The sequence below is a fragment of the Haemaphysalis longicornis genome, unplaced genomic scaffold (assembly GCF_048455015.1).
Source record: "Haemaphysalis longicornis isolate Haplotype H1 unplaced genomic scaffold, Haemaphysalis longicornis Haplotype H1 scaffold_7, whole genome shotgun sequence".
Lineage (NCBI taxonomy): Eukaryota > Metazoa > Arthropoda > Arachnida > Ixodida > Ixodidae > Haemaphysalis > Haemaphysalis longicornis.
In genome coordinates this window covers 36,187,236-36,212,136 of record NW_027526422.1, presented here as the reverse complement: position 1 = coordinate 36,212,136, position 24,901 = coordinate 36,187,236, and the positions used below count along the sequence as shown (strand labels likewise).

Below are 24,901 nucleotides of genomic sequence, written 5' to 3'. Positions count from 1 at the left end.
CGGAGGTAGCCTGAAAGCAGTAAAGAGACGTCTTGGCGTGGGGAAAAATCAGATGTATGCACTTAAGGATAAGCAAGGCAATGTCATCACAAATAGGGATAAAATAGTCACAGTGGCCGAGGAGTTCTATAGGGATCTGTACAGCAGCCGGGACATACAGGATAATGCCGAACGAGACAGTAGTTCAGAGGAGATAGACATCCCACCAGTAACGACCGAAGAAGTAAGGAAGGCTTTGAAAGAAATGAAAGGGGGCAAAGCACCTGGTGAGGATCAGATAACAGCAGACCTCTTGAAGGATGGCGGAGAAATTGTACTTGAAAAACTGGCAAACCTGTATACGCAATGCCTAATGACCGCAATGGTACCGGAATCTTGGAAGAACGCGAATATCATCCTAATCCATAAGAAAGGCGACATGAAGGACTTGAAAAACTACAGGCCGATCAGCTTACTGTCAGTCGTCTACAAGGTATTTACCAAGGTAATCGCTAACCGAATCTCTGCAACCTTAGATTTCAGTCAACCTAAAGAACAAGCAGGGTTCCGTAAAGGTTATTCAACAATGGATCATATTCACACGATAAATCAGGTGATAGAGAAGTGCGCTGAGTATACTCAACCCCTATATATAGCCTTCATAGATTATGAGAAAGCATTTGACTCGGTCGAAACGCTAGCAGTCATTCAGGCATTACGGAACCAGGGGGTAGATGAGCATTATGTAAGAATACTAGAGGATATCTATAATGGGTCTACAGCTACCATCATCCTCCATAAGGAGAGCAGTAAAGTGCCTATAAGGAGGGGTGTCAGACAAGGAGACACAATCTCTCCAATGTTATTCACAGCATGCTTACAAGAAGTATTCAGAACGTTGGATTGGGAACAGGTGGGAGTAAGGGTTAATGGAGAATACCTCAGTAACCTCAGATTTGCTGATGACGTTGCCTTGCTAAGTAACTCAGGGGACGAATTGCAAAGCATGCTTTCCGCACTGGGCGAACAGAGTAGAACCGTGGGCCTGAAAATTAATATGCAGAAAACTAAAGTAATGATCAATAACCTCGGGACAGCACAGCAGTTTGAGATAGATGGCGAGGCAGGGGAAGTGGTAAGCGAATATATATACTTAGGCCAAGTTGTGACCCCAGATCCCAACCATGAGGCAGAGATAATTAGAAGGATAAGAATGGGGTGGGGTGCATATGGCAGACATTATCAGATAATGAATAGCAGCCTACCATTGTCGTTGAAGAAGAAAGTGTATGACAGCTGCATCTTACCGGTACTCACCTACGGGGCAGAAACTTGGAGGCTCACTAAGAGGGTTCAACTTAAATTGAGAACGACTCAGCGGGCAATGGAGCGGAAAATGATAGGTGTAACATTAAGGGATAAGAAGAGAGCGGAGTGGGTCAGGGAGCAAACTGGTGTTAAAGACATATTAGTAGAAATTAAGAAGAAGAAATGGACTTGGGCAGGGCATGTAATGCGAAGGCAAGATAACCGCTGGTCATTAAGGGTAACAGAGTGGATCCCTAGAGAAGGCAAGCGCTGCAGGGGGCGGCAGAAAGTTAGATGGGCAGATGAGATCAAGAAGTTTGCGGGGATAAATTGGTCACAGTTGGCACAGGACCGAGGTAATTGGAGAATAATGGGAGAGGCCTTTGCCCTGCAGTGGGCGTAGACAGGCTGGTGATGATGATGATGATTTTAGATCAATTTTCATCTTCGCACGCATGCGAAAGCTCAGAACGGATACCGTTCCAACATCAGCATCAGCAGGACGCCATGTGCGCCTGACCCCAAACTGACCGCATCAGGGCTCCCGTGGCGTGGCCAAAGCGCTGGCTGTCGTCGGTGCGCATTGCTTAGCTGCACCATGTCACAGTATTGGGACTGGTGTTACGCTGCCTGGGCGCGGGCGACTACAGCCAGTCTGGACGCACTCGCTCGCTCTAGCATGTGCATCCAGACCGGCCTTGGTGCGATGAGAACAGTGATGTCAAGAGGGCCCTCCTGTCATGGCGACTTCCTCAGTGTTTGTTTTATTGAAACCAAAACCAAAATGAAAAAACGAGGCTGTAAACAATAATCTGCACCGCAGTCGACTGTCTAATGTGCCATTCTATGATTAGTGGGCTGTTAGGCGCCCATAGCAGCAAAAAAAGAACATTTTATGTTAGTACTCCTTTAAGCCTAAGGGAACCTAGAATGAATTGGAGTTGTCCTCCTAATATTTTTGTTTGGTTTAAAGGAAGATCTACTATACGTGAGTCCAGTCTTTTGTTCCCTTATTACTTTTTTTGCTACAATGGATATTGATTGTGAAAAAAAATCTTCCCAGGTTTGCAAACTGTTATCTAAGCCCATTAAAGGTGCATTTTGAGGCTTTCCTTGTTCTCCAAAAAGCGTGACCATACAGGTGGAATCTCTGTGCTCCGTATTAACCTGCAATGTTTTATTCACCTGCAGGTGGAAGCATCGATGACAACATTCACATATGGAATGTTGGCATTCCCGAAGCACCAAAGTACCAGACAAAAATCGAGTGTGTATTGAACAGTTATTGGGACTGTGTTCTTTGCCTGTTGCACTTTTGCCACCCTTCTCAACGGCTTTCACTCTTCTGCTTCTCTTCTCCTCTTCTTCTTTCCAACAGGAGCATTCTGAGGTTGCTTCGAATGCAAGTCCGAAGAACAGCTTCTTTTCGTGGTTTTCCACCATCATGCTCTCTTTCCTTGCTGCTCTAAGGCAATTGCAAAATGTTCACCCTTGTAGCCTTTACTTCTTCCTGGGGCAAAGTTTCGCATAGCAAAGTTAACAACCAAGAAGGTTCTTTTGGTGCATTCATTCTGGCAACTTTCTCCCTAATTATGTTGTGCAGTACGTGACGAATGCATCAATAGCAGTAAGTAGTAGTATTGACATAATCCTTAATTAAGATCACACATTCTCAAACATAATGTTGTTTAGCTGGCTGCATCTAGCTCTCCATCTCAATGAAGGTTTATGGTTGATGCAGATTGTTTTGTTATTTGACACAGCCATGCAAGCTCAGCTGATATTTGTAATACAGTAGACTCCCGTTAAGACGAACTCAAATGGACCGTAAAAATTTGTTCGTATTATCAGAAATTCAGAAAAAGCAAAGGCTTTTTGCATTGTGGACATTACAGAGACCAAAAATGTAGTTCATAGTGCTCGTTTTAACCGAGATCGTCTTAACGATAGTCTACTGGATTTTGCAGTTGACGTTTACACTAGTCTGGTGTGCATTTCTGGTGTTTATAGGGGTGCTGATTAAATAGTCCGCAGAGTCAGCAGGCATTCTTGTGCAAGGGAAAAACCTAGAGTGCTTGCATTACTCCATGTTCAGCTCAACTTTATTTTTCTCTCGCTAACTGCGGCAGTAGGCATTGATTCAACTCAAGCTTTGCATAGGTGCTGGTTTAGTGGCTTACAGAAGTTTTGCATGAGCCTATTGCTTTTGTGAGCGTTTTATATGACAGCGCTGTGGTCACCTTGATTTGCTGCAGGAAGCTGGTCACCCTGAAGCCCAAGTGCGAAATTCTGCAGCTTTGCATCAGCACACGCAACGAACTGCTTCTTGCAGCCTGCCATGGTGGCTTGTTTGCCTGGAAGTTTGACCAGAAATCGGTCGTGAAGATGGACAGGTCCGTGCTTGAGAAAACATTTACATACATTAGGGTATCTACGGGAGCAAGCCCTAAGGTGACACTAGTGTCATTCTGAGGTTCGAGGTCTGCAAGCTGGCAAAAATGTGGTTTTTGCTTTTTTGTTGTTTCCAGCCACCATCAAATGCGTGTCTTTGTCAGATAGCTGAGTTTGCTATAATTATCACAGCAATTTGTCATGGTTTTCCATGGGTCATTTCAAAGGCAAGGTAATAATTAACAGCCAGCTCAATTGTGCATCAGTGCTTGTGTGGTGTCTGCGTAATCACACGCTGTCTCTAACACATCCAGACTTTTCTTGTGACAGGGAGCAATGTGTTAGACTTTGCCGATGTGTGGAACCTCTTGGTGCGCCTTCTGTAATTTCTTGTGCTTCTAGCTATTGTGAAACTGAAATGCACCTATGCCATGACGGGAGTTTTCTGGGTTGCACCTTTGGACATTTGTGCTGTCGTGTTGTTGACACGGTAGTCAGAACAATGCCTGCAAATGTCAAGCAGTCACTGCTCCCGCTTTTGACTCCTTGCCTGATCGCAGGTCCCCAAACATCGAGTTCCGCTTTCCAACAAAAGACGGAGCGTCAGAGGAACAAGAGCCTGTGGTTGATGGCCTGGTTTTAATACAGGATGACATGATTGGTGTGTACCTCCAGTTGTGCACATTTTTGATCTTAACCCTATTTGCAGTCATGGACCATGGGTAGCTTTTGGCAGTATTGCGGAGCTTTGGGACCAGCAGCCTTGGTGAATAACTCTTTGCCCATCGTTCCCGTCCCGTCATTGTTGTGTTCAACTGCCGTTAGCGAGTCACCGAATTCTTCTATACATATCTGTACCAAGAGTATACCTGTCCACATACCTCAACATGAACATTGCTTCATCATAACTTTGCTTTGGGCTGAGTCTCGACACCTCGTTAATATTTTCCAGAATAATATGAGCGACTCAGCTCATGAACAGTTTCTGCACTATGCAAGGTATTGAATGCATGTAGACAGACCATGCAAAAGGCCTTTGTACATCTGTTACTATGGAGCTCCAATATTATCTTGCTACGCTTGCGATAGAAGCTTGCGAGACTACAACTTCTGTAATTGAATAGAATGTTGAATTGAATTGCAAGCACTAGATGAACCTCATTATAATACAACGGGTATGTTGAACAAATGAATGTTGCAAAGTAACTGCAAATAGTCCTTCACACAATCACTAGTGGTCGTTGTAACTAAGCAGTGATTATACCGTATTTTCACGCGTATAACCCGCCCCTGCATATAACCCGCATCCCCACTTTCCGTCGACGAGTAAAAAAAAAATATATCCCCACATATTGGCCGCATATTTTATGCATAAAAGGATGAACCAGAACTACTACTCAAGCAACATTACGCATTTGTTATTCACAAGAACTTACCTAGCTGATTACGTAATTAGATGACTTGCCGCATACATTTTTTCAGTTGGTATATTGTTGAGCTGTGTGTGCAAAATAGGCACTGTCAATGCGATAACAGCGGCTTAGTCGCTATTGCTACTGTAGGGGCATCATGACCCAACACGCATTGCGGTAAAGCTGCACCAAAGGAAGCACCTCGCATGTAATCCGCACCTCTACTTCACCCCTGAAATTTTCGCCTTTTTTGGTGCGGGTTATACGTGCGAAAATACGGTAACTAAGCGATTCCTGCTTTACTTTCAGCAATACTATAATTGGCTTTAACTGCATCTGGAGTTTCAGATGTTGGCACCTCACGAGCTTTTATTTAGCTGCTGTTCCCCACTAAGCAGACATTGTTAATGCGAAATCTGCCTGTGCGAGACCACCATTCTCTCTGCAGTCAGCAAGTGTTCCAACAGCGGCATGATTGGCCTGTGGAAGCTGTCTGGCCACGTGAGCTCCTTCAAGAAGCGGTCCCAGAAGCTGCAGAAAGTGAGGGTGCAGTACGCGAGCACCTTCCGCTGGAGTGACACCAAGGTCGACTACTTGTACCCCTCGGCCACACCTGGTGAGAGCAATGAGCTTTACTGTACTGCAGTCGCACCTCGCTAGCCTCCCTTGCACAAACTCTGGGTGTTTTCCAAATTCGAGCCCTCCGCTGCGATACCTGTCATAGTGTGCGTAGCCTGTATTGTTTCAGCTCCCTAAACCCTCAATTTGTATCCTGTAAGAATATTCCCAATCGTCCCTGTCTACTCTTCAGTTTTGCAGCAGAACCTTGTTCACTTTCTAATTTATTAGCCTGGGGTATTTAAGGGGGGCCTTGATGACAAAATACAATTTTGTTTAACAGGAAAGAACTGACCTTTAGTAACTCACTCAGCTCCATTCAGGCTACGAAACGTGTTTTGTTTTTAAGGGGGGACACTGGTCTCGTGGTGTAAGTGCAGAGTTGTGCGAGATGTTATGCCATTCCATTTTGGGCACTTTTCTCATTATCTACCTATGAAATACTCGAATACTTTTTATCCCTTTGTTCTCAAAAGGGATCAGGGAGCGCAACTATACCACTGCAGTAATTTTAGCATTGTTTCTGCAATTGCTGTGAACTTCTGCACAAATATTATTGCACAAATTGTATGATATTGGATTCAGAGGCCCATACTTGTCATTTTTTTATTATTATTTTTTTAATCGGGTACAATTTAAGTAAAAACAGGGCAGTGAATTTTGGTATTCCACAGAGTTCTGTGCTAGGGCCTCTTTTGTTTAATATTTATGTTAACGACCTGGTGAATGTACCATTAAAATTCAAACTTTATATGTACGCTGACAACTTCGCCTTTCCGAGTAACTGGTATGATGAAGCTGCAAAAATTTTTCAGACTGATATATGCTATTTGCTCGATTGGTTTCTTTCTTATCACATTTTCATTACTAATTAAAAAACGACCCTACTTTGCTTTCATAACCCACAAAAGCATCACACTATCTAGGCCTATTTATCTACACGATAGCGGCTGCCACCAGCGCTTCTGTCCAACTGTGCCAAGATCAATTACTGTTAAGTATTTAAGTTTAATATTCGATGATACACTAGCTTGGGACACGCACATTCAAGAAGTGGCGAAGCGCTTACGGGTAGTGTGCAGTTGCCTTTATTCCTTACAATTTACATCAGATATTAGCTCAATCAGAAAAATTGTGTACAAATCATTGGGAGAATCAATAGTACGATACGGGTTAACCATCTACGTTCATGCCTCACAATACCAGTGCCCATGTGCACGAGACTTCGAGGCACGTTAAAGGAGCCATGAAGAGAAAATGCAAGTTGGTTTTATTCGAAAGATTTCATGTTTTATAGTGCCCCCAGCGCTTGTCCGGATACAAACGGTGCTTTATTCACGAGAAATTAAACAATTTAGGTTAAAATTTTGATTTTCCCGCTCAATTGTGCGTTTTCGTGGTCCCAAGTGACATCACTGAAACCGACCGCTCTGCAGCCTAGAGTACCTTCATTCACGCATCCGCCGTACAGGGTAGAGACACGTATACGCTGGCGCTGCCATTTTCGGTTGCTCGCTCGCCGCCGAAGCAAGTCATTGTGTCAAAACCGCGCTAAAATTATCGCCGCAACGCGGTTTACTGAAGAAGTTTGAATCATATTGTCTGTTTCGCGTTGCTAGGTCTCGTGGGAAACGAAAAGAATAACACGTTGAGCCGGTTGGCCCAATTGCAGCGGCACGGGACCGTTCAAAGGTTGTCTCCACCCTGTACAGCGGTGTTGGTTTGTTCCCGCGTTTCTTTGCGTTCCGTAACCTAGATGGCGCCACCATACCGTGGCAAGCGTTTGGTTTGTTTTTGCCCGCATTTAAACCTGGCTTGTTTTTGTTCTGGGAGAAAATATTCGTTCCCTGAAACAGTGCTCGCTCGACAAATGGGGTCACGTAAGACACCGTTGCTTGCGTCAATCGGCCAGTGTCGTCTGAGACAACCCCAAGCCCCGTAGTGCTGTGCAGCGAAACCAAGCATGCTGTGCGCAGTACGAACAGCAGAACGCATCAGTACTTCCATGTTTACATGTGCTTTCGTAACTTCCGCTGTTTGTCCCATCATTCTTATTGCTTTGTAAAGAATGTGCCCTAAATTTAAGCGCAAATCGCTCGTTCGTCTAGTTTGTAAGTTCTACCTAATTTGCGTCTGCTTCTGCCAGCCTCCGCCAATCGCAGAGCTTAGCTCATGTGACGACATAGGTTCTGTTGCGAAAAATGAGCTGGTGGGTCGCATGACCATTCCCGTTTTTCCTAATTATGTAGCTTATTTGAGCGAAGTTTACGTTAAAAGTGGTGTCAGTATGATTCTAACGAGACAATCTTTTGAATGAACCAAACTTGTGTTTTCTCTTCATGGCTCCTTTAAAGATCCCCAGTTGGTTAAAATTAATCCGGAGCCCTCCACTATGGCGCGCCTCATTGCCTGCATTGCGTGGGCGCGTTAAACCCTACAATCAAATCAAAATCAAATCACAATACCGGCTAAACATTTTAAACCGTATAATAATAAGAATATCTCGCAGCATTTCATATGGAACGCTCCTTCAAGGAGAGGACAAAGATTTAATAATGTATCAACTAGAAATGCTGCTTGTCGACAAACAGTTCGCCTTTGATGCGCTTTGCAAGCATTATTTTTCAAATACCTTTAACGTGGACAACAAAAAAAAAGACCTTTGTGCCGTATTGAAAAATATATAATTCCTCGCGATTTTACCAAGAATGGGAAAAGAACACGATCCTACTATGTACCTTCTCTTTTTAATAAACTTGAAGTAGACGCTGCCCTTCATAGTAAAAAAAAATCAAATTGTTCCTGCACTTCCGGCTAACCGAAATTACTTGATTGTTTAGCTAGACACCCGCACACTTGACCTGCTCATGCTTATATTTTATAGGTTTCATAATCAGTTGTGTATTTAAGTTTGCATTGTATATGTTCTTCCATTACATTGTGTTAGTTAAAAAAATTTGTGTTCTGTGTTGTGGTATAGTAATTGTTCTGCCAGAGGAAATTCCCTCCTCTTTTTTATCTTTGTATACAGTAATACCTCGTTGACTCGAACACGGATATCTCGAAAAATCGGCTAAGTCGAAATTTTCCGCGGCACCGAACCATTTCCTATACGTCCCATGTATTTGTAGCCCTTTATTCCGAAGTATTTTTGGGTCAAACTGCGGATATCTCGAAATCTTGACTGAGAGGGAAACGGAAATTTCGCCGCCGTGGACCGTTTCACAAGATTCGTACGATGCTGCCGCGCATAAGTCCCTCGATTTCTTTCCGATTTAGCCGTGCCTATCACAAAGCCGATGTTTTCCCCAAACGTGAAGTCTGAGCTTAGAGGCACATGAACTTCGTCACGCAACCCTGTGGCACGTCCTGTGACGGTAGAGACATGCGCAGAGGTACAGCAGTATGTGCCCGTGACAGGAGAACTTACGGACACCGAAATCGTTGAAATAGCCCCAAAAGGAGGGGACGGCGAAGACGGGGGCGATGACCACGAACCTCCTCGAGAGGTGCTGACATCTGCCGAAACGGGGAATTTGCTGTGCTTTCTGCAAAATAAGGTTGAGTGCAGCAGCGGGGAAGATCGGCTCATGCAATGCGTCAAGCAGCTAGAAGATTTTTTTACTAGGCCCGAGTGCGACCGCAAAGCAGACCAGCATTACGCAGTTCTTTTATGCTAAGCAAAATTGCAGGGCTACAAAACCAAGCCCGTGAACGTCTCCTGTATGTTCTTTTTCTCTTTAAAACCTTTATGAAAAGCCAAGATTGGAAGCTGCTGTTCAAGAGCTGCTAAGTAGTAACGCCTTTTTTGCAAAGAACTCGATATTTCATGGCAATTCGCGCAACTTTGCTTATCTTGAAAATCCGCTTATCTCGAAATATTTCCCGGTTTTTACTACTTCGAGTTAACGAGGTATTACTGTATTTCGTAAAGGGAATAGGCATGTGTCCCATGCATAAAGTTGGGCTGCCCAGCCCGCTCACAAGCATTATTGCTTATTAAGTGGTTATTATTATCATCATCATCATTATTATTATTATTATTATTCAATGCCAGGTCATGAATTACCAAAGTTTTCGTAAAGTGAACTGCGTAAAAAATTGTACTAGCATAAAGGTGTCCTATATTTTGTGGTTTTATTGCACTGTTCAGTTCATAAGCTTTCTAATGCAGCAAAAATGATAAAAATATGACCAGTACATCCCAAAATATTGTTGACCTCGTGGGAAAAAAGTTGGCCCTGAGAAAACAAGGCACGAAGTTTGGAAACATGTGAAAATGGGCATTTAGGCAACTTCAAAGGGTGACAGCTATAATATTTTGCAAGTACATTCTTTGAAAGCTGTAGACTGCAAATAAAATTAATACAGAAAATGAATTTTTCGGCAAATTTTTGGTCCTCAAAACCAGTGTCCCCCCTAAAAAACCCCAAATATTGAAAAAATTTTTAATTTCGCGCAATGCAGCGCTCGCAGTGATGCAAGAGAGAAGAAACCAGGTGTAGTTGTGGGTGTGTTAAATGCACATTAGCATTGAAGTGGTACAATTGAACGGAACTGGAGGCGTCGCTACAATGGCACAGCCATGATTCTTGGTGTGATTCTTGGCAGGGTTCGTACAGGCTTAAAAAGCAAAAATTCAAGGGTTTTCAAGGACTTTCAAGGACCACAAAACACACTTTCAAGGTCCCCATCTAATGTTTTATCTGGGATTATTTATAACTTTTTTAACGCAATGCAAAAGTTTTTTATTGCACAATACCTAAGCACACTAGCGAACATTTTGATAGGAGCTAGCGGGTTCGTGAATGCCCCCCAGCTTTATTTTTTATTTCATGGTTGGTATTTAGAGCTTTTTTTTTTCTTGGTGCTTTGCTCAGGCTGTTTGATTTCAAGACCGCTAATGTTGCCTGTATCGCCTGCTTTTTTTTTTTTTTTTTTTTTTTTGTCAGCAAGAGTATCAGCTGAAATTAAATCAGCAAGTGTTGCTGCAAGGCAGGACGAACTATGTACACGTCCACCATTTGCACGTAAGAGCAAACGCAGATGGAGCGTATGAGTCACAGCACACATGCAATGAGCGAGCGTCCACAGACTAGATGGAAGATGCAAGATAGAGAACAGAAGCCGGCTTTCACGGGATTGTATTGTGACATTGATTGGATTGAGAAGTGTCTGCGCCCAATGTGGTTTCGTTATACGAAAATTCGCCAAACTTGTAATTTCACGTAATACACCGACACCTGATTGTTAGAATGTTTCCTGACATTTGTTAACAACTAAAATCCACGACAAACACTTTAAATTCTTGTAAAAAGACAGGGCCATTGGTTCTCTCCAGAAAAATCAAGGGTTTTCAAGGAGCGTTTAAAAATTTCAGGACTCTCCAGGCCTTGAAATTGACACTTCTAAATTTAAGGGTTTTCAAGGTTTTCAAGGACGAAACCCTGCTTGGTGGTTTGTTTGGTCAGCTGTCACCAATCGTACTGTCGGTCACCCATGACGTGGTAAGGACTTGGCCAGAAAGTGGCTGGTGAATTACCACTGCTCCTTAATATCTCTAGGTTATTTCCTTGAAGTTTGCGACAAATTGGCATCATTGTTCTTGGGACAAAGCAGTCTTTCTATTGAAGCAAACTTGTATTTTGTCTTAATGGATGCACCACCACACAACTTTGCGGTCTCGGTACTCGTTTCATCTTTTGGAAGACGCGTGGAGATAAGAATGCCCCGTGGTTATGGCCCTCCCACTTTTGCAGACCTCATAGCCTGTGGCGACGACACTGGTAGTGTCTGGCTCTACAGACTTGGCAAAAAGAGCGAGACCTTGGCAAAGCCACTGGAAATACTGGCCTGGCCTGACAAGCTTTTGTGCAGTGACGACTTCTGCGTGGAGAAGAAAGACGACAAGGTAGTGTTCAGAGCACTCTTGTCAGTGGGAGCATTCCTAGACACTTTTTAATGTTTCTGTTGGCAGTGCTATTGAACGTAGCAAGGGTGCACTGGCTTTATTGCAATGAAACTTGAGCAACACGGTATGTATAACTTGTATGCCACTCTTGAACATGGTGGGCTGCAGGACAAATTGTCCTCATGTTTTGACATGAACAGTGTTGGTGCATTCCTCCAGCCCTTTATGCAGTGCTAGCTGATGAAGCCTACCTAATGCTAATGCTATTTGTGGATAAAGCGTTATATGTAGTGCTTGAAAACGCAAACAAAATGACTTCACTTGAAGCCTCTGTTATGTCCAGGGTTTGATGTTTGGTTTTCATTCTGAGACACACGTCCGAGCATTCTGATTCATATATATGTGTTCCCTTTGGTTCACGTGCGGGATTTGATCATATTCTCCGAGAGCCACAAGAAAGCTTGGCAGTTCCTTCCACCAACTTCTTTTTTTTTTTAGATCAGATGATTAGTTGCACATGGTAGTTAAGGGCGAGTGTCCAGACACCCATATGGGTGGTCTGCTTGCTATGTCAGTCCACATTTCTTTTTTCTTTTTTTCGCAAGCACAACACACATACACGATCTTCTGGCTGCTTAGTATTATTGACATATTAGTAAATGCAATCACTGTCAGGTAACAGACTGTTCAGTACAGCATGTTGTTGGGCTAGCCAGTACTGCATTTTAAGAGTAGAAAACACTGCGTGTCAAAGACAAGACTAGTTAGTGCAAAGGGGACAGGATGGGCGCTATCTCACAATCATCGAGAGTCTGCACCAGTCCTGTCCCTAGCAAAAATTACCAATAGACAAAACCAAGAGCCTATTGGGTTATTGACACCAATAGCTATTGGTGTATCAGTCTATAGGTGTATTGGTACCTATTGGTGTATTGGTCTAGTCCTATAGGTGTATTGGTGCCTATTGGTGTATTGGTCTAGTCGTATAGGTGTATTGGTATCATGGGCCCACTGGAGCACCAATTGAAATACGGCCAAATGCATGCCAAGGCCTTCAGTTCACTGCATTCATTTGGCCATGCTACACTTGCTTCAGCAAGTTTCTAAACACAACGTGGTCCCACTACCCTTCAAATACCACAAAGCCATAATAAGTGCTGGTCGACTACAGCTTTATTGCCCAACAGACTGTTGAATTTCCGGTGCATATATTCCTCAAGTCAGAGGTGCAAGACCTGCAAAAACAGTATGACAATAATTAGAAACTTCCGCAATAACTGCACATTTTTATAAGTGTAGCATTTCGTCCAGACGAAACATACCACTCTACGGCAGCACGCCGCTCGACCCCAACGAACTACGGTGCGTCAGTACGCCGATGTGGTCGGAACACTTCTAAAGCTAGACATTCCGTTTCGATTCCATCTGGATGAAACATTACCCGCGGCACTTCGTTTCATCTGTACATGCACAGTCGTTAATCGGAACACAAAGTCCTACATGCATTTGTATCGGTTCACACGTGGTTGCATCGATAGTGGCTTTTCCAAAAATGGAAGCGCTGCTTGTCGACCTGCTCTGCTATTTTTAATAAAAAAATTTATCAGGAAATAAAAAGCTTCTACGGCTTCACGGTGAAAAAAAATGTATACATACCTTCAAATGCAAAAATCCGAGCTGCGTAATGCGTGCACGTTCGTCACTTTGCCGTGCGTGACGACAATAATCCTTGAATACGAGCGACGTCGAAGGTGTCTTTAGATTCTAGTGCTCCACAGATGATGCCCTCGTAACATTAAAACTAACAAATTAAATATGTGGCACTAAAATTCCCAAACACGGTGGCTGGCCGCTGAGATGAACGCCCACGCCGGGGATCGTGTCGAAGCGGCAAACATGGAAGAAGCCATTTTGCTTTTTCTTGCATACGAAACCTCCGCCAGGTTGATATTTTCAGAGAAGCATTATTGAGCATTTTGAATTAATGTATTTCACCTTAAAATTATGATGCAATTTTAAAATGCGGGGTTAATTATTTTGGTGTTAATTTTGATTTTGTAGGCTTTACTTTCTGCAAACATATATGAAGTACGACACCGATCCTAAGAATCGGCCGTTGAATCGGCACCCAAAACAAATATGGCGAGTTTAGAAAAATTAGAGGCGATGGTTATAAAAAGGTGAGCGCTGACGCTCGCGAAAAAAATTTATAGCTACTGTAGGCACTGAATCACACGCGCAGTGTTTTTTGCTTGTCGCAAGCATTGCGGGCAACCACCATGCACCGGCGGCTGCAACTCGTTGCTACCAGGAAATTTTTGAGCGCTACAGGGACATTATTTCTGAGGCGTGCTAAATGCAAAATGCTTGCAGCTAACGTGAATCGAATGTCTTCGGGCAGAAACATTGCTTGCAGGGCAGCAGATTAATTTGACCGCCGGTGGTGTGTACCGATCGAGCGCCGCAGTGCGGGATCCACACACGGGCGGTTTTACCTTCCTCCTCGATCTGGAAAACAACCGCTGCGGCCGAGATTGCACCCCCATCCTTGGGCTTAGCAGCACACCGCCTAAAAAAAGCTAACAGCTCTACTTTTTATTAGTGCCTGTAAACTAATAGCACCGAACAATATGTATTTGACCAATAGATATCCCCTATTGGTCTATTAGGCTGATACAACCAATAGCTATTGGTCCTACTATCCATAGCTTTTGGTCTCAATAGCTATTGGTCCCATTGGGACCAATAGAACCAATACAAATTGGTCTATTGGACCAATACATGTCACTCTATCGGACCAATAGATTTTGTATTGGTCCTACAGATACTCAAATAGAACCAATAGCCTGACCTATAGGACCAATACATTATTTCTATTGGACCAATACAAATTTTGATTGATTGATTGTGGGGTTTAACGCGCCAACGCAACGCAGGCGATGAGGCGCGCCGTAGTGGAGGGCTACGGATTAATTTTGACCACCTGGGGATCTTTAACGTGCGCCGAAATCTCGTACACACGGGCGTTTTTGCTTTTCGCCTCCATCAGAAAAGCGGCCGCCGCGGCCGGGAATCGAACCCGCGAACTTGTGCTCAGCTGCGCAGGACCAATACAAATTTCTATTGGAATTTTTGCTAGGGACATGTCCTGTTACCATGTTACACATTGTACACTGTGCGTATCCAAATGATCTGCTGTTTTCCGTCCGACGATGAACCAACACGCCCAAACCTTCTCCCTTTTGATGATCAGCCTTATTTGTGGGGATGTGATCGCTCTTGATATAGCATCGCGTTGAACTTTCAGGTCAATGCCAACTCCGTGATGCTGAGTCCCGATGGAAACTACATGGTGGTGTGCACCGATGTCAACATTGTGTGCATATGGAGGATTGTGCGTTAGCGACCCAGTCCTTTACAAGGTAAGAACGCTTACGTTCCAAGTGTTTCCTTTGGTCTTGTGACGAGTGCAAGCTACAAGCTGCCTTACATATATTTCAGGTTTTAGCCGCTGGTTCTTATCAAGGCATGCAGCAACCACAAGCGTTTTAGCGAATCATGTGTCACCAAGTTTTTAGCAAATGTCTGAATGACGTCATCATCATAAAGAAATCGGACCACGTCAAATGTGTCTGTGCTTCTTTTATTTCTCGAAACAAAGGTAAACGGCACATTTGTAGAAAAAATTCCATCACACGTACTCGCAGAGTCAATGAGTCATTTGTACGACAACTAATACAGACACCCTCTGAAACGCAATCCTGGAATGGACGAGAGTAGAGTGAGGGAGAGATCAAGTACACCTAGCTAGTAACAAGGCTGGCCAACAGACACCTGCTCCGACCGTGTAAGTACTTCGAACAGCTGGTAACGCAGCTGCAACCGGCCCCCTTTCTGTCGAGCCGTAATAAGGCGAAATATGGAGCTTGATCGCTATCACATTCATTCATTTATTAGCTGCGAGGGTAACGATGAAAGTTGAACCTTACCCGTAGTGGCAAATAATAACGAACAATACATTTCACATCAACCATTGTACGACAGTGGGAAATTAATCGTAAAGTGTCAGACTCATTTGTAGGCGCAGGGAAGCAAAATGCCGAGTGAGCCACACAGGCGATTTTTCAGCCCACGGAGAGACACGCAGGAATAAATTGTACGGGATTATCAAAACTGGACATTGGTACGATAAAAAAATAGGAGCTTCGCCTCTAAGTCATTTGCTTCGCATAAAAACAAAAGAATTCAGTGGGCATAGTGAACGTACACATTAAGAGTGAGCAATAATGCAAGGAAACTTGCATATGTGACATGCCTATGAGCGCATAATACAAAATAAAGAGGGCTTGATATGATCAATAATCGGCCCACGCAGCTATTGCACAAATGGTCTTCCGGTATGAATGTGATCTTCGATATCTAGGTCCTCTTTCCCACTGATGCGTTTGACTTGAGGCCTTTTTTTTTTTCGCGAAATATATTTGATGACTATTAACATTAACGTTTGCTAATTGTATTCGGCCACTGTCCACTGCGCACCAAGTCTTCAGTTGACAGCAGCTTTAATCTGTGGAAGAGAAAGAAATGAACAATAAATGAAAACTATCCTGCCAACACACACACGAAAGAACATGCACGTGGATTGTTATTCAAAAACAACCTGACTACAACGGGTGGAAAAACGAAAAAAACAAAGTTGTACTCCCATAGCCAATCGCTAACCACACTTTCAAGCTTGGACAGACCTCCTAGCACTGGCAAAACGTGCTGAAACATAGCAGAAAGTGACTGCAGACTTTTATTCTTAGCATTATAACTGGTGAAATACTTTTGGCAAGCTTTGCATCAAAGCAAATGACCATCGTGTGATCAGCGGTGAATACACATGCCGTGGACCGCCACAGTCGCGATGCTGTTGACAACTGTGGATAGAGGTCATGCATTCTGGGAAAAAATTTAACTTGTTCGCTCACTCACTATTTACTACACCAGAGAGGCAAAGGAGATGGCAGCCTAGTTTTCCGGTTATTAAAACTTAGCATGGCACTAGATACTCCCTAACCCTTTCCGTACCACACCATAGGTTCCGTCAGCCTGGTAACAATACGTTCAAAAACCAATTACAAAAGTGTGCTGGGCGTTTAGACACCCCTACTGCATCTGGCATGTTGCAGAGAAAGAAGGCGAGTAGGAGGTTTTTCTGTAATGTAAGCATCGTGCATAACCTTAAAAAGAATTTTGCATCACATTTAGTAACCAACTCTTTATTTTGATTGAGTAAAAAGCATGTTCAAGTAGTTTCGCACTTATGTACTACAGAACAATTTTCATGGCAAAAGAAAAAAAAGGCCACTGAAACCTGCAGGAAAGTGGTGTTTCTTCGAAATAGAACGAGTAAAGGTTAAAATGCCAAGGTTAGCTTCTAGTGTCTGGCACTACACAGCACAAAATTACTAGCATGCAAGTGCCTAGAGTATGCTACGTACTCACCCTTTTGCACAGTATCAACATCAACATTATTAATGAACTGTGTGGCCATCGCAGCATGGATAGAAGGCAAAAAAAAAAAAAGGAGGGTTGTGGGTAAGCCACTTTTCAGCACAAGTCCTGCACTTTTGGTGTGAAACAATGTTAGTTGAACCTGTTAATATGATGATCCCTGCACCTAAACCAGAGGTGTTCCAAGCAAGCCAGCAGGTGGCACTGGATGCGTACAGAAAGTTCCAGACTTGTACCTATCTCGGAAGGTAATGATGCGTGAGGAGGGGATGGGACATGATATGTATTGTGCAAGTGAGAACAACTTGGAAATCCGCCCACATTTGGAGGTACATGTACCTCAAATGGAGACAGGCTTGATTGTATGATAGTGAGGACGCAACAAGGAACTGCGTTGCGTCCTCATTATCAGGCGAGAAGAAAGCAGGACATTGTGCCAGCAGCGTAGCTTTCCCTCGGGCAGTAACTCTGAGTTACAGCATGATAGAGCCTGAAGGGACCAGTGAGTGAGTGAGTGAAAAGACTTCTGTGAAAAGACTTGATCATCCGGCGGATGACTATCCTAGCCCAGTAAAACTTTTCAAGCTGCTGCTAGTTGCTAAATTGTGCTGAACAATGAATGGCTAAGGTATTGCTCCATTTATTAAGCCATTTTTGTTCCCAGCCACTCTGATGCCACAGCTAAAGGGAGGGGTTGGAGGTGCTGGCACTTGTTTGACCAACAGGGAAATGCAATGCTGGGAATCATTACACAAAGAGCCTTCACAAGCCAACCTGTCCGCACTGAATACTGGAAGACAGACAGGGGGACGGGGAAAAAATGTGGCAGGATAGGACAGGCTGGAATCCACTGGGATATGATTTGGGGACAATGAGTGTGGAGACAAAATGAACCCTGCAAAAAAGGTACGTCATTAAAAAAAGGAGCGATAGGTTATAGAAAACGAAGACCCTGTCCAGCTATGAGTTGGAGATACCGTGAAACAAAATGGAGTGGGAGAGCTGAGAAGTCGTGAAAAGTTGGCTCGCACAGCACAACTGCCCCACTCTCCCTGCGCACCTTGAAAGGGTCGCTCATGCCGAGCACATCAGACTGGCCACGCAGGTAGACCAGCCGGTACCGTCCAGACACCAGCAGGGTCTGGTCGCCAAAGAGCACCCGGTAGATGACTCTGTCCGTCGACGACCGGTGGGGGCGCCCCGCTTCCTGTGCCGCCGCGGCGGTGGGGCTGTCCGAGCGGCCACCACTAGCTGCAGCGCCGAGGGACACACGCCGCGCATCCACGGCATCGTCCCCCTGCCTCGGGGCATTCTTGGCGTCCGCGGGTAGCACGACGCCCCCTTCCGAGACGCCGCCCGCGTCCGACACGTTGCCCGCATCCGACACGTTGCCCGCATCCGACATGCCGCCTGCGTCCGGAGGGGTGTCTGAGCGCGCGGCCACCCCTTCCTCCAGGCTGTCGTTGGGCGAGGTGCGCTGTGGCGACGACGACTGCCGGCTGGACTTCCAGTTCACCGAGGCATCCCCGCGTTTCCGGGTGCCACCGCCGCCACTGCTGCTGCCTTGCTTCTGCGGATCCACAGCCGCAGCGTCGTTGACGGGTGTGGTTGCGGCGGGTGCCGCCGATGACGACCGCGTGCGCTGGAAGTGCCCCTCGTCGGCCTCTGCCTTTTCTTCCGTCGGCCTGCGCGGCCTCGAGAGGGAGCGCGAGTTGCTGTCCGCTTCGGGCGGCGACTTGGGCGTGACACGCTGGGTCACACTCGAGGCACCACTGGGCGCACCGCTGGTGTTGCTAGGCCGGGGCTGGGTGCTTCTAGACGAACGCGAGCGGCTGCGGCGCGTCCGCAGGTGGCTGGGGAAGACGTCCGTGGGGCGTGTCGAGGCCCACACATAGCCCAAGTGGTCCTCCAGGCTGCTGAAGTTCTCCTGTCGCAGGATTAACAGCATCCTCAATTGCCCGCTAGGCTGGGTGCAGGCTGACAGCAAAACACATGCAAGGGCTGACAAGGCAATTGGGGAAAAGCTTGAGCAACACAAGTGCATGAAGTCATGCAAGAGAATTTGAACTAGCAAGCATCCTTGAGTGTAGACAAAAGAGATTTCTTTTTCTCTAAAAAGTCTTGCTTTTTAATAGTGAGCAAGTGCACTGATTATGTAGACTCTCTCAACAGCTCCTGCTGTTGACTTTTAACTCTTTCCTTATGGCGCCACAGGCCACTGGACAACGGAGTTACGATGATTTGAAACATCCCGCGAAAGCTAAAAGCGGTGCCCTGCGGACAATTAACGCCATCTGGCGTATTTATTGACAGCTCCTTTATCGATTTCATTGTCTTTTGTTAACATTTCTTGTGCGGAGACGGCGCCGAGAGTGAAATTCGAACCTGCGAAAATGGTGTCCACTTCACAGCGCGCACCAGCAAAAGCGGAGCAAAAGCAGACAGCTGTGGCAACTCCAGCAACGATGTGGATTCGTCAGATTTTAGTTCTGATGAAGCCGCTCCCATTCTATGACTTCGACAGGTGCTGCCAGGTTAGGTTCGTTTTTGGCTTCGCTGTATTTATAAACAAGACCCGCTCCCTATCTGGCGGCTACGGTTTTACTTTCATGTGTAGGGTCTGGACAACGTGCGGCAGGAATATTTAGCCAAATGCACCGCCGTATCGTGTTATCACCTTCAAGATAGCCTGGCACTTGTCTCAGATTAGTGCGCGACGCTTCTCAAGAGCGCTGGATTGTGTTTTTTTTTTCTTTCTTGTTTTTTACCACTGAGGTGATAAGGATATTTTGTGAGAACACAAGTATATACGCCTGTATGCATATTTTAGATTCTCCAGTGGCTTTTAGGAGTAGCACACCCATCAGGGCCGCTAGGGTGACTGGCCCGCACAAATCAAAAACATGGTGTACAGTGTTGATATATATATTGAATCATAGCTTAGGAACGTTGGAACAACTTGTATATCTTAGAATTCCTAAAATAATTTTTAGGCTCAGTACAATCGCCTATATACATTGTGCGTGTCCTACTTTTTTGTGCATTTTTGTTTCTGTTTATTTGACCAATAAACTGTAGATAATTGTACCTTTCACTTTGTGTTTGAGAGAGCAATCTAAGCTACAATTTCATGCATAGCAATGCCAAATGTGTCCAGCAGCTCAAGAGAGAAAAGAAGTTTTGTGGACGCACCCGAAATCAGCCGTTTTTTTGCTGTAACGGAAGAGTTAACTGCCTTGCCCCCCCTTTAAAAATGAAAGGAAAATGGGAGTGAGAAACGCCAGCTTTAATTACTCACCCCTAAACAGATAGATCATTTACAAGGGACTGCGAAAAGTGTGACTTTTGAGTTAGAACAATAAGCTATTCAGCCTTTAGTGTCTTCTTGAAAATATCGCCCCTGGAATGAGTGTCCTGGACATCATCTCGTACATTGCAAACTTCTACTGCAAGAAGAGTGAAATAAGCTCTGTCAACGAAGGCAAAGTGAATTCCCACTTGCCCTGTAGAGGCCAATCCAATCCCAGGACTTGAGTTCAGTGTCTGAGGTTGTGTAGTACCAGGCAAAGCTGTCCTGGTTGATTATCCAGGTCTCCACAGGAATGAAGTGGATGATCGGCTGCTCTGGCTTGGCAAACACCTGGGGCAAGTGCAAACAGAAGTGCTGTACACCTAGAAACAATGCTGCAACCAAACGGCGCCGATCACACCAAGACCTGTGTGCCTGGGGTTCACCTTCAAAGTGAAGAAGGCCGACACTGGCTTGTGGTCACTCTGGATGTACAAGTCGTGGCTGACGTATTGGTGCGGTTTGAGGTCAAGGGTCACGTTCTCGTAGGCGTTCTTTGTGTAGCGGAACAGAACACGGTCTGTCCAGGCTGGCTTACGATGGCTACGGGATGAGATAAAAACAGTTGCAGCTTTTATCATCTTTGGCGCTGGTATGGCTTTGAACGTGAGGCACACACCACTGTGGTTTAAATGGCCGAAAGGTGCTAAGCTTTCGGCTCTGTGGTGACAATACCTGAAATTGTAGCCCATGCGGTCAATCTGGAACTTGTAGGTTGGCGGAAAGGTGATCTCCTGCTCAGTAAACTCGTGGAATGCTTCACCCTTGTTCCGCACTCGATTCAACTGCAATTTAGGCGAGTGTCAAAAAGAGCGCCCACTTCACATCAGCCATGCCATTTGTTACCTGGTCTTTCTGCAGCATCTGCTCATACGTGTTGTTCTCGATGGAAGCCTTCATTTCCTCCATGGTGCAGTCATCCACACGGAAATTCAGGTCCCCAAACCAAAATGTGTAGCTGTTGGCAAAAGACGCGCCAATGAGGAGCAGGCAACAATGCAATGTCGGGTTGGGTTGGGTTGGGGGGGGGAGGGGGAAGCTTTGGCACAACGCTAGACACTTACTCGTGAGTCAGGATGTTTGTAGCCTGGGAGTCCACAAACCTTTGCTTCTCGATTATAGTGTTATACTCCTGCAAATACAAAATTCCACGCACAGAGTACAGCCATGAACTCGAGCAAGGAATAAATTCTAGAAACCACACTTCAAGAAGCTCTCACGGCTCCTTGGAACCGCCACTCACGCATATCCGCTGGAATGTTTCACTTTCGTGGGCGGCCAGGTGGCTGTTGACGAAGCACATGGAGCAGCCGTAGACACACAGCCGAATGGTCACCCCACCTTTGTTGCCCTTGGAGAGAAAGCAATCATACGGTCAGGTCTCTAACCACCTGAAAAAGGCACGGCTCGCAATGGGGTGCAGTGCGTGAAGGCCTCACCCAGACACCCCCGAGGCCAGTCCTGGTGTAGGTGGACTGGATACCGCGAAGCTGGATCAGGTGCTCCCGTTTGGTGAAGATGGCCAGGATGAGCCCCTGTAGCCGAACATGCTTCACCTGCCAACCAGAAAAGGCCATCTAAGCGTGCTAACAAGCAAGGCTGCACCAGGCTCCCGTAGCATGCATCACTAGAGAGGTAGTAGTGGTAGCTTTGGTGGCCATTCTTCTCCACCGTAAATAAAAGCATCACCCTCAAATTTCCACCTGGGACAGTACAGCAGTGAAGCGAGTAATTGGAAGAACAACGCCACGATTAACTACGTGCCACGAGAATACTTTGCAAGCAAGCCAGTTCTTTAACTGCGTTTGGTAAACCTAGTGAAGCAAAAGTACAGCCATATAGCAGGACCGAAAGAAAGCTGCGTGCAGACATGCCTTGACATAGCTGTACTTGTGTAGGGCATTCCTGATGGCTTGGATCCAAGGCTCCTCAAAGAACGCCTGGGACAGCAGGTGCTGCGGTCTGGCGCTCACCTCCTGGAATCTGCACACAAGGTTTCCACGGCCTTTCTCCTTCTGATGGTCAATTCTAATAGCATGCGCAGACAGACACGTGCAATGCTGAGAACAATGCTAATGTACAAATCCCAATTTATCAACCATTCGTAAAAACAAAGAAACAATGGATTCACAAACGAAAATGGCCGTGGGTAGGAGGGTGAAGGGCTCCATACACAAACAAAAGCTGCAGTTCTTTTTGCGACAGCTGTTTTTCTCAGGAAATTAACGGAAATGTCTATCAAGCTTACATTATTGCTCCTGCACACGTGCTGAACAAACAGCCTTTGCTTGCCGTCGTTTTTTTTTTTTCCTACTACGCATAGTGTGCCTGGGGAAGTACCATAAATTGAAAAGAAAAAGGTGGGTAGTCCTTCTCAAGCTGACTGCCTTCATTGTTAAATTACAGAGTGCACTCTAAATTTTTTACGTGCATACTTGTTTAGTTTATTTAGTTTACTCGTATTTTTGTAAGCATTAATTGCCACTGTATCGTGTATAATTCTTTGCAGACACTTGTCGGGACAGAGACAGATATCCTTGCAACCAAAATTAGTAGTCTTTATCCCTTGAGGGGGTCCAGATCTCTACAGCATCGTTGAAGCGTAACAATGCAGTTTATCCGTCCGTATAAGAGCTGGCTAGTTTCATCCCAGCTGAATGATGGGGTGTCATTGCATCACCATTATTGGGGTAGATTGCTGGGTAAGTCAACAGAATATTGCGGCTCCGTCGTTAAGAGCAGTGCTGGGGCATCCATGATGCCTCTCGGCCCCGTTTCCTTCATCAGTGTGGAGTAAAGTAAAGCCTACAAGATGTCATTCGAACAGGACGACATCCATTATGCCGCAAGCAATGCAGATCCGTGCTTACCCGATGGCGTACATGTCTGGCAGTGCCTCTGGAATCACGGGCGGCTCCAGACCCAAGGCGCAGCGGAGATCTTCAATGGGGCCCCGGCACACCACATTCCACGTCATGATGTACACTCTGGAGGAAGAACCCGGCACCGGCATTTGCACCCGACACATTTCTCCACTACAGCTGCGGTGGCTTTGAGAGGACTTTCCTCTCAAGTCAATATACTGCTTCAGTTTGCTTGCCAATAAGCACCACGTCTTCCTTCCATCCAAAACTTGTTTTACTAATCAGTTCGTCGGACACTGTAGCTGACAGCAGTAAGTACCTGCCTAGGTATGATGTAACGGACATAGTTGTAAAGCCTGAACTGCCTGTTTTCTGGCACGCAGTGCTTTTGCTAAGAACGACGTTACCGGTCAACCAACCGTGCAGTACTAATTTTTATAAAACGATGGAAACTGCATAATCACAGTTTTTTTACTCAGTCTCCCGACAGGTAGACGAGTGTCTTTCCTTACATTTAATTTATACACAACATGGCTTGAATTCCAGTTCAGCTCTTGTCCATCTCGTCGGTATGCCTTCCTAATGAACTTCCAGTGTCTGTGGAATTAAGTTTCAGAATTGTGTACGCGGCAATAATACGCCACCTAAAGGGCAATCAGATGCTTGTTGCTCTTATTTAGAATGCAATGGCATAACGGGTGAAAGTTTTGGATGAAGGTACAGATTACGTTAATAACTTTGCAGTTTATTCCAACGACCATACAAGAAGCGTGTTATTTGGGTGCACTTACCGGAAATCCCGAAGCGCTTTGTTGGCTGGTGCACTTTCTGGGGCCATGGTTAACACGGGTGTCTATATATCGAACACAGTACACTGAAAACAAGAGGGGACGTTCGTAAAAAGCCGAGTTTACAATTGTCATGTGCGAAACTTGTACAAAATTGGCGCACTTACAAATATTCCGCGGGGCTTCGTTGGGAAGCCATTCAAGGAACTAAGCGGACGAAGCACATGCATGCATGAATGGACACAGTAGTGTTATAACCAGACCATTGCCAATTGGACGTACGATTTTTAATACGAGATTTGAGCGCGTGTATTTGAATTTAGCGCATACCGTTCACAACGACTTCCGATGCCAGCCAAGCTTCCGAAACACGCGTTTGAGCTCAGCGCACCGAAGCCACCTGTCGCGTATCGCTTGGGACGATATTCCTCGCGTTTCGACCCTTCAGCAGCTGTTTATCCCGTCCTGGCTGCCCCCAGGTCGTCTCAGGCGCCACGCTCTCGCCGAGTGCCGCAGTATTCGCATAACCAGTTGAGAAGATTATCGCCGTGCATGTAAATTGCCCAGGGCTCCAGTACCGCCGTCAGCTTCGTCACGTCCGGGAAAGTTCCTCATGTCCGAAACTTGAGCAGCGCCTTCGGTAACACGACGCACGCTACGCGGCCCGATCGTAGTAAACGGCCACAGCTGCACGTGATGCGCCCGTATGGCATGACACACGCGTAATAAATTGAGAGAATAGACACAGCCGAAACGGCGGTCGCAAGCGCAGAGCGTGTTCC

At 45.5% G+C, this 24,901-nt stretch overlaps 2 protein-coding genes across 4 annotated transcripts in view; one reads left to right on the top strand and one right to left on the bottom strand.

Moving 5' to 3' along the window:
* Nucleotides 1-15,253, top strand: part of LOC144145214 (leucine-rich repeat and WD repeat-containing protein 1-like) — a 25,633-nt gene extending 10,380 nt beyond the window's left edge. The window contains exons 9-15 of the mRNA XM_077676747.1: nt 2,479-2,554; nt 3,543-3,680; nt 4,239-4,339; nt 5,539-5,706; nt 11,468-11,619; nt 14,927-15,041; nt 15,121-15,253. Of these exons, the coding sequence (XP_077532873.1) occupies nt 2,479-2,554; nt 3,543-3,680; nt 4,239-4,339; nt 5,539-5,706; nt 11,468-11,619; nt 14,927-15,022 (731 nt within the window). The 3' untranslated portion in view covers nt 15,023-15,041; nt 15,121-15,253. The remainder of the gene's footprint in view (nt 1-2,478; nt 2,555-3,542; nt 3,681-4,238; nt 4,340-5,538; nt 5,707-11,467; nt 11,620-14,926; nt 15,042-15,120) is intronic.
* LOC144145215 (inositol polyphosphate 5-phosphatase K-like) lies at nt 15,247-24,901 on the bottom strand. Of its 3 annotated transcripts, none has more exons than XM_077676748.1 (13): nt 24,450-24,901; nt 24,123-24,205; nt 23,338-23,454; nt 22,342-22,450; nt 21,907-22,023; nt 21,711-21,818; nt 21,532-21,599; nt 21,314-21,425; nt 21,143-21,252; nt 20,854-21,010; nt 20,621-20,758; nt 18,179-19,045; nt 15,247-16,186 (listed from the first exon to the last, which is right to left on the bottom strand). In XM_077676748.1, the coding sequence occupies exons 2-13, from the start codon at nt 24,167-24,169 to the stop codon at nt 16,166-16,168; spliced, it is 1,971 nt and encodes a 656-aa protein (XP_077532874.1). In that variant the 5' UTR covers nt 24,170-24,205; nt 24,450-24,901; the 3' UTR covers nt 15,247-16,165. The 3 variants fall into 3 exon arrangements, with proteins under 3 accessions (XP_077532874.1, XP_077532875.1, XP_077532877.1); XM_077676749.1 differs by having other exon boundaries at nt 24,698-24,901; XM_077676751.1 differs by lacking the exon at nt 24,450-24,901 and adding an exon at nt 24,287-24,426.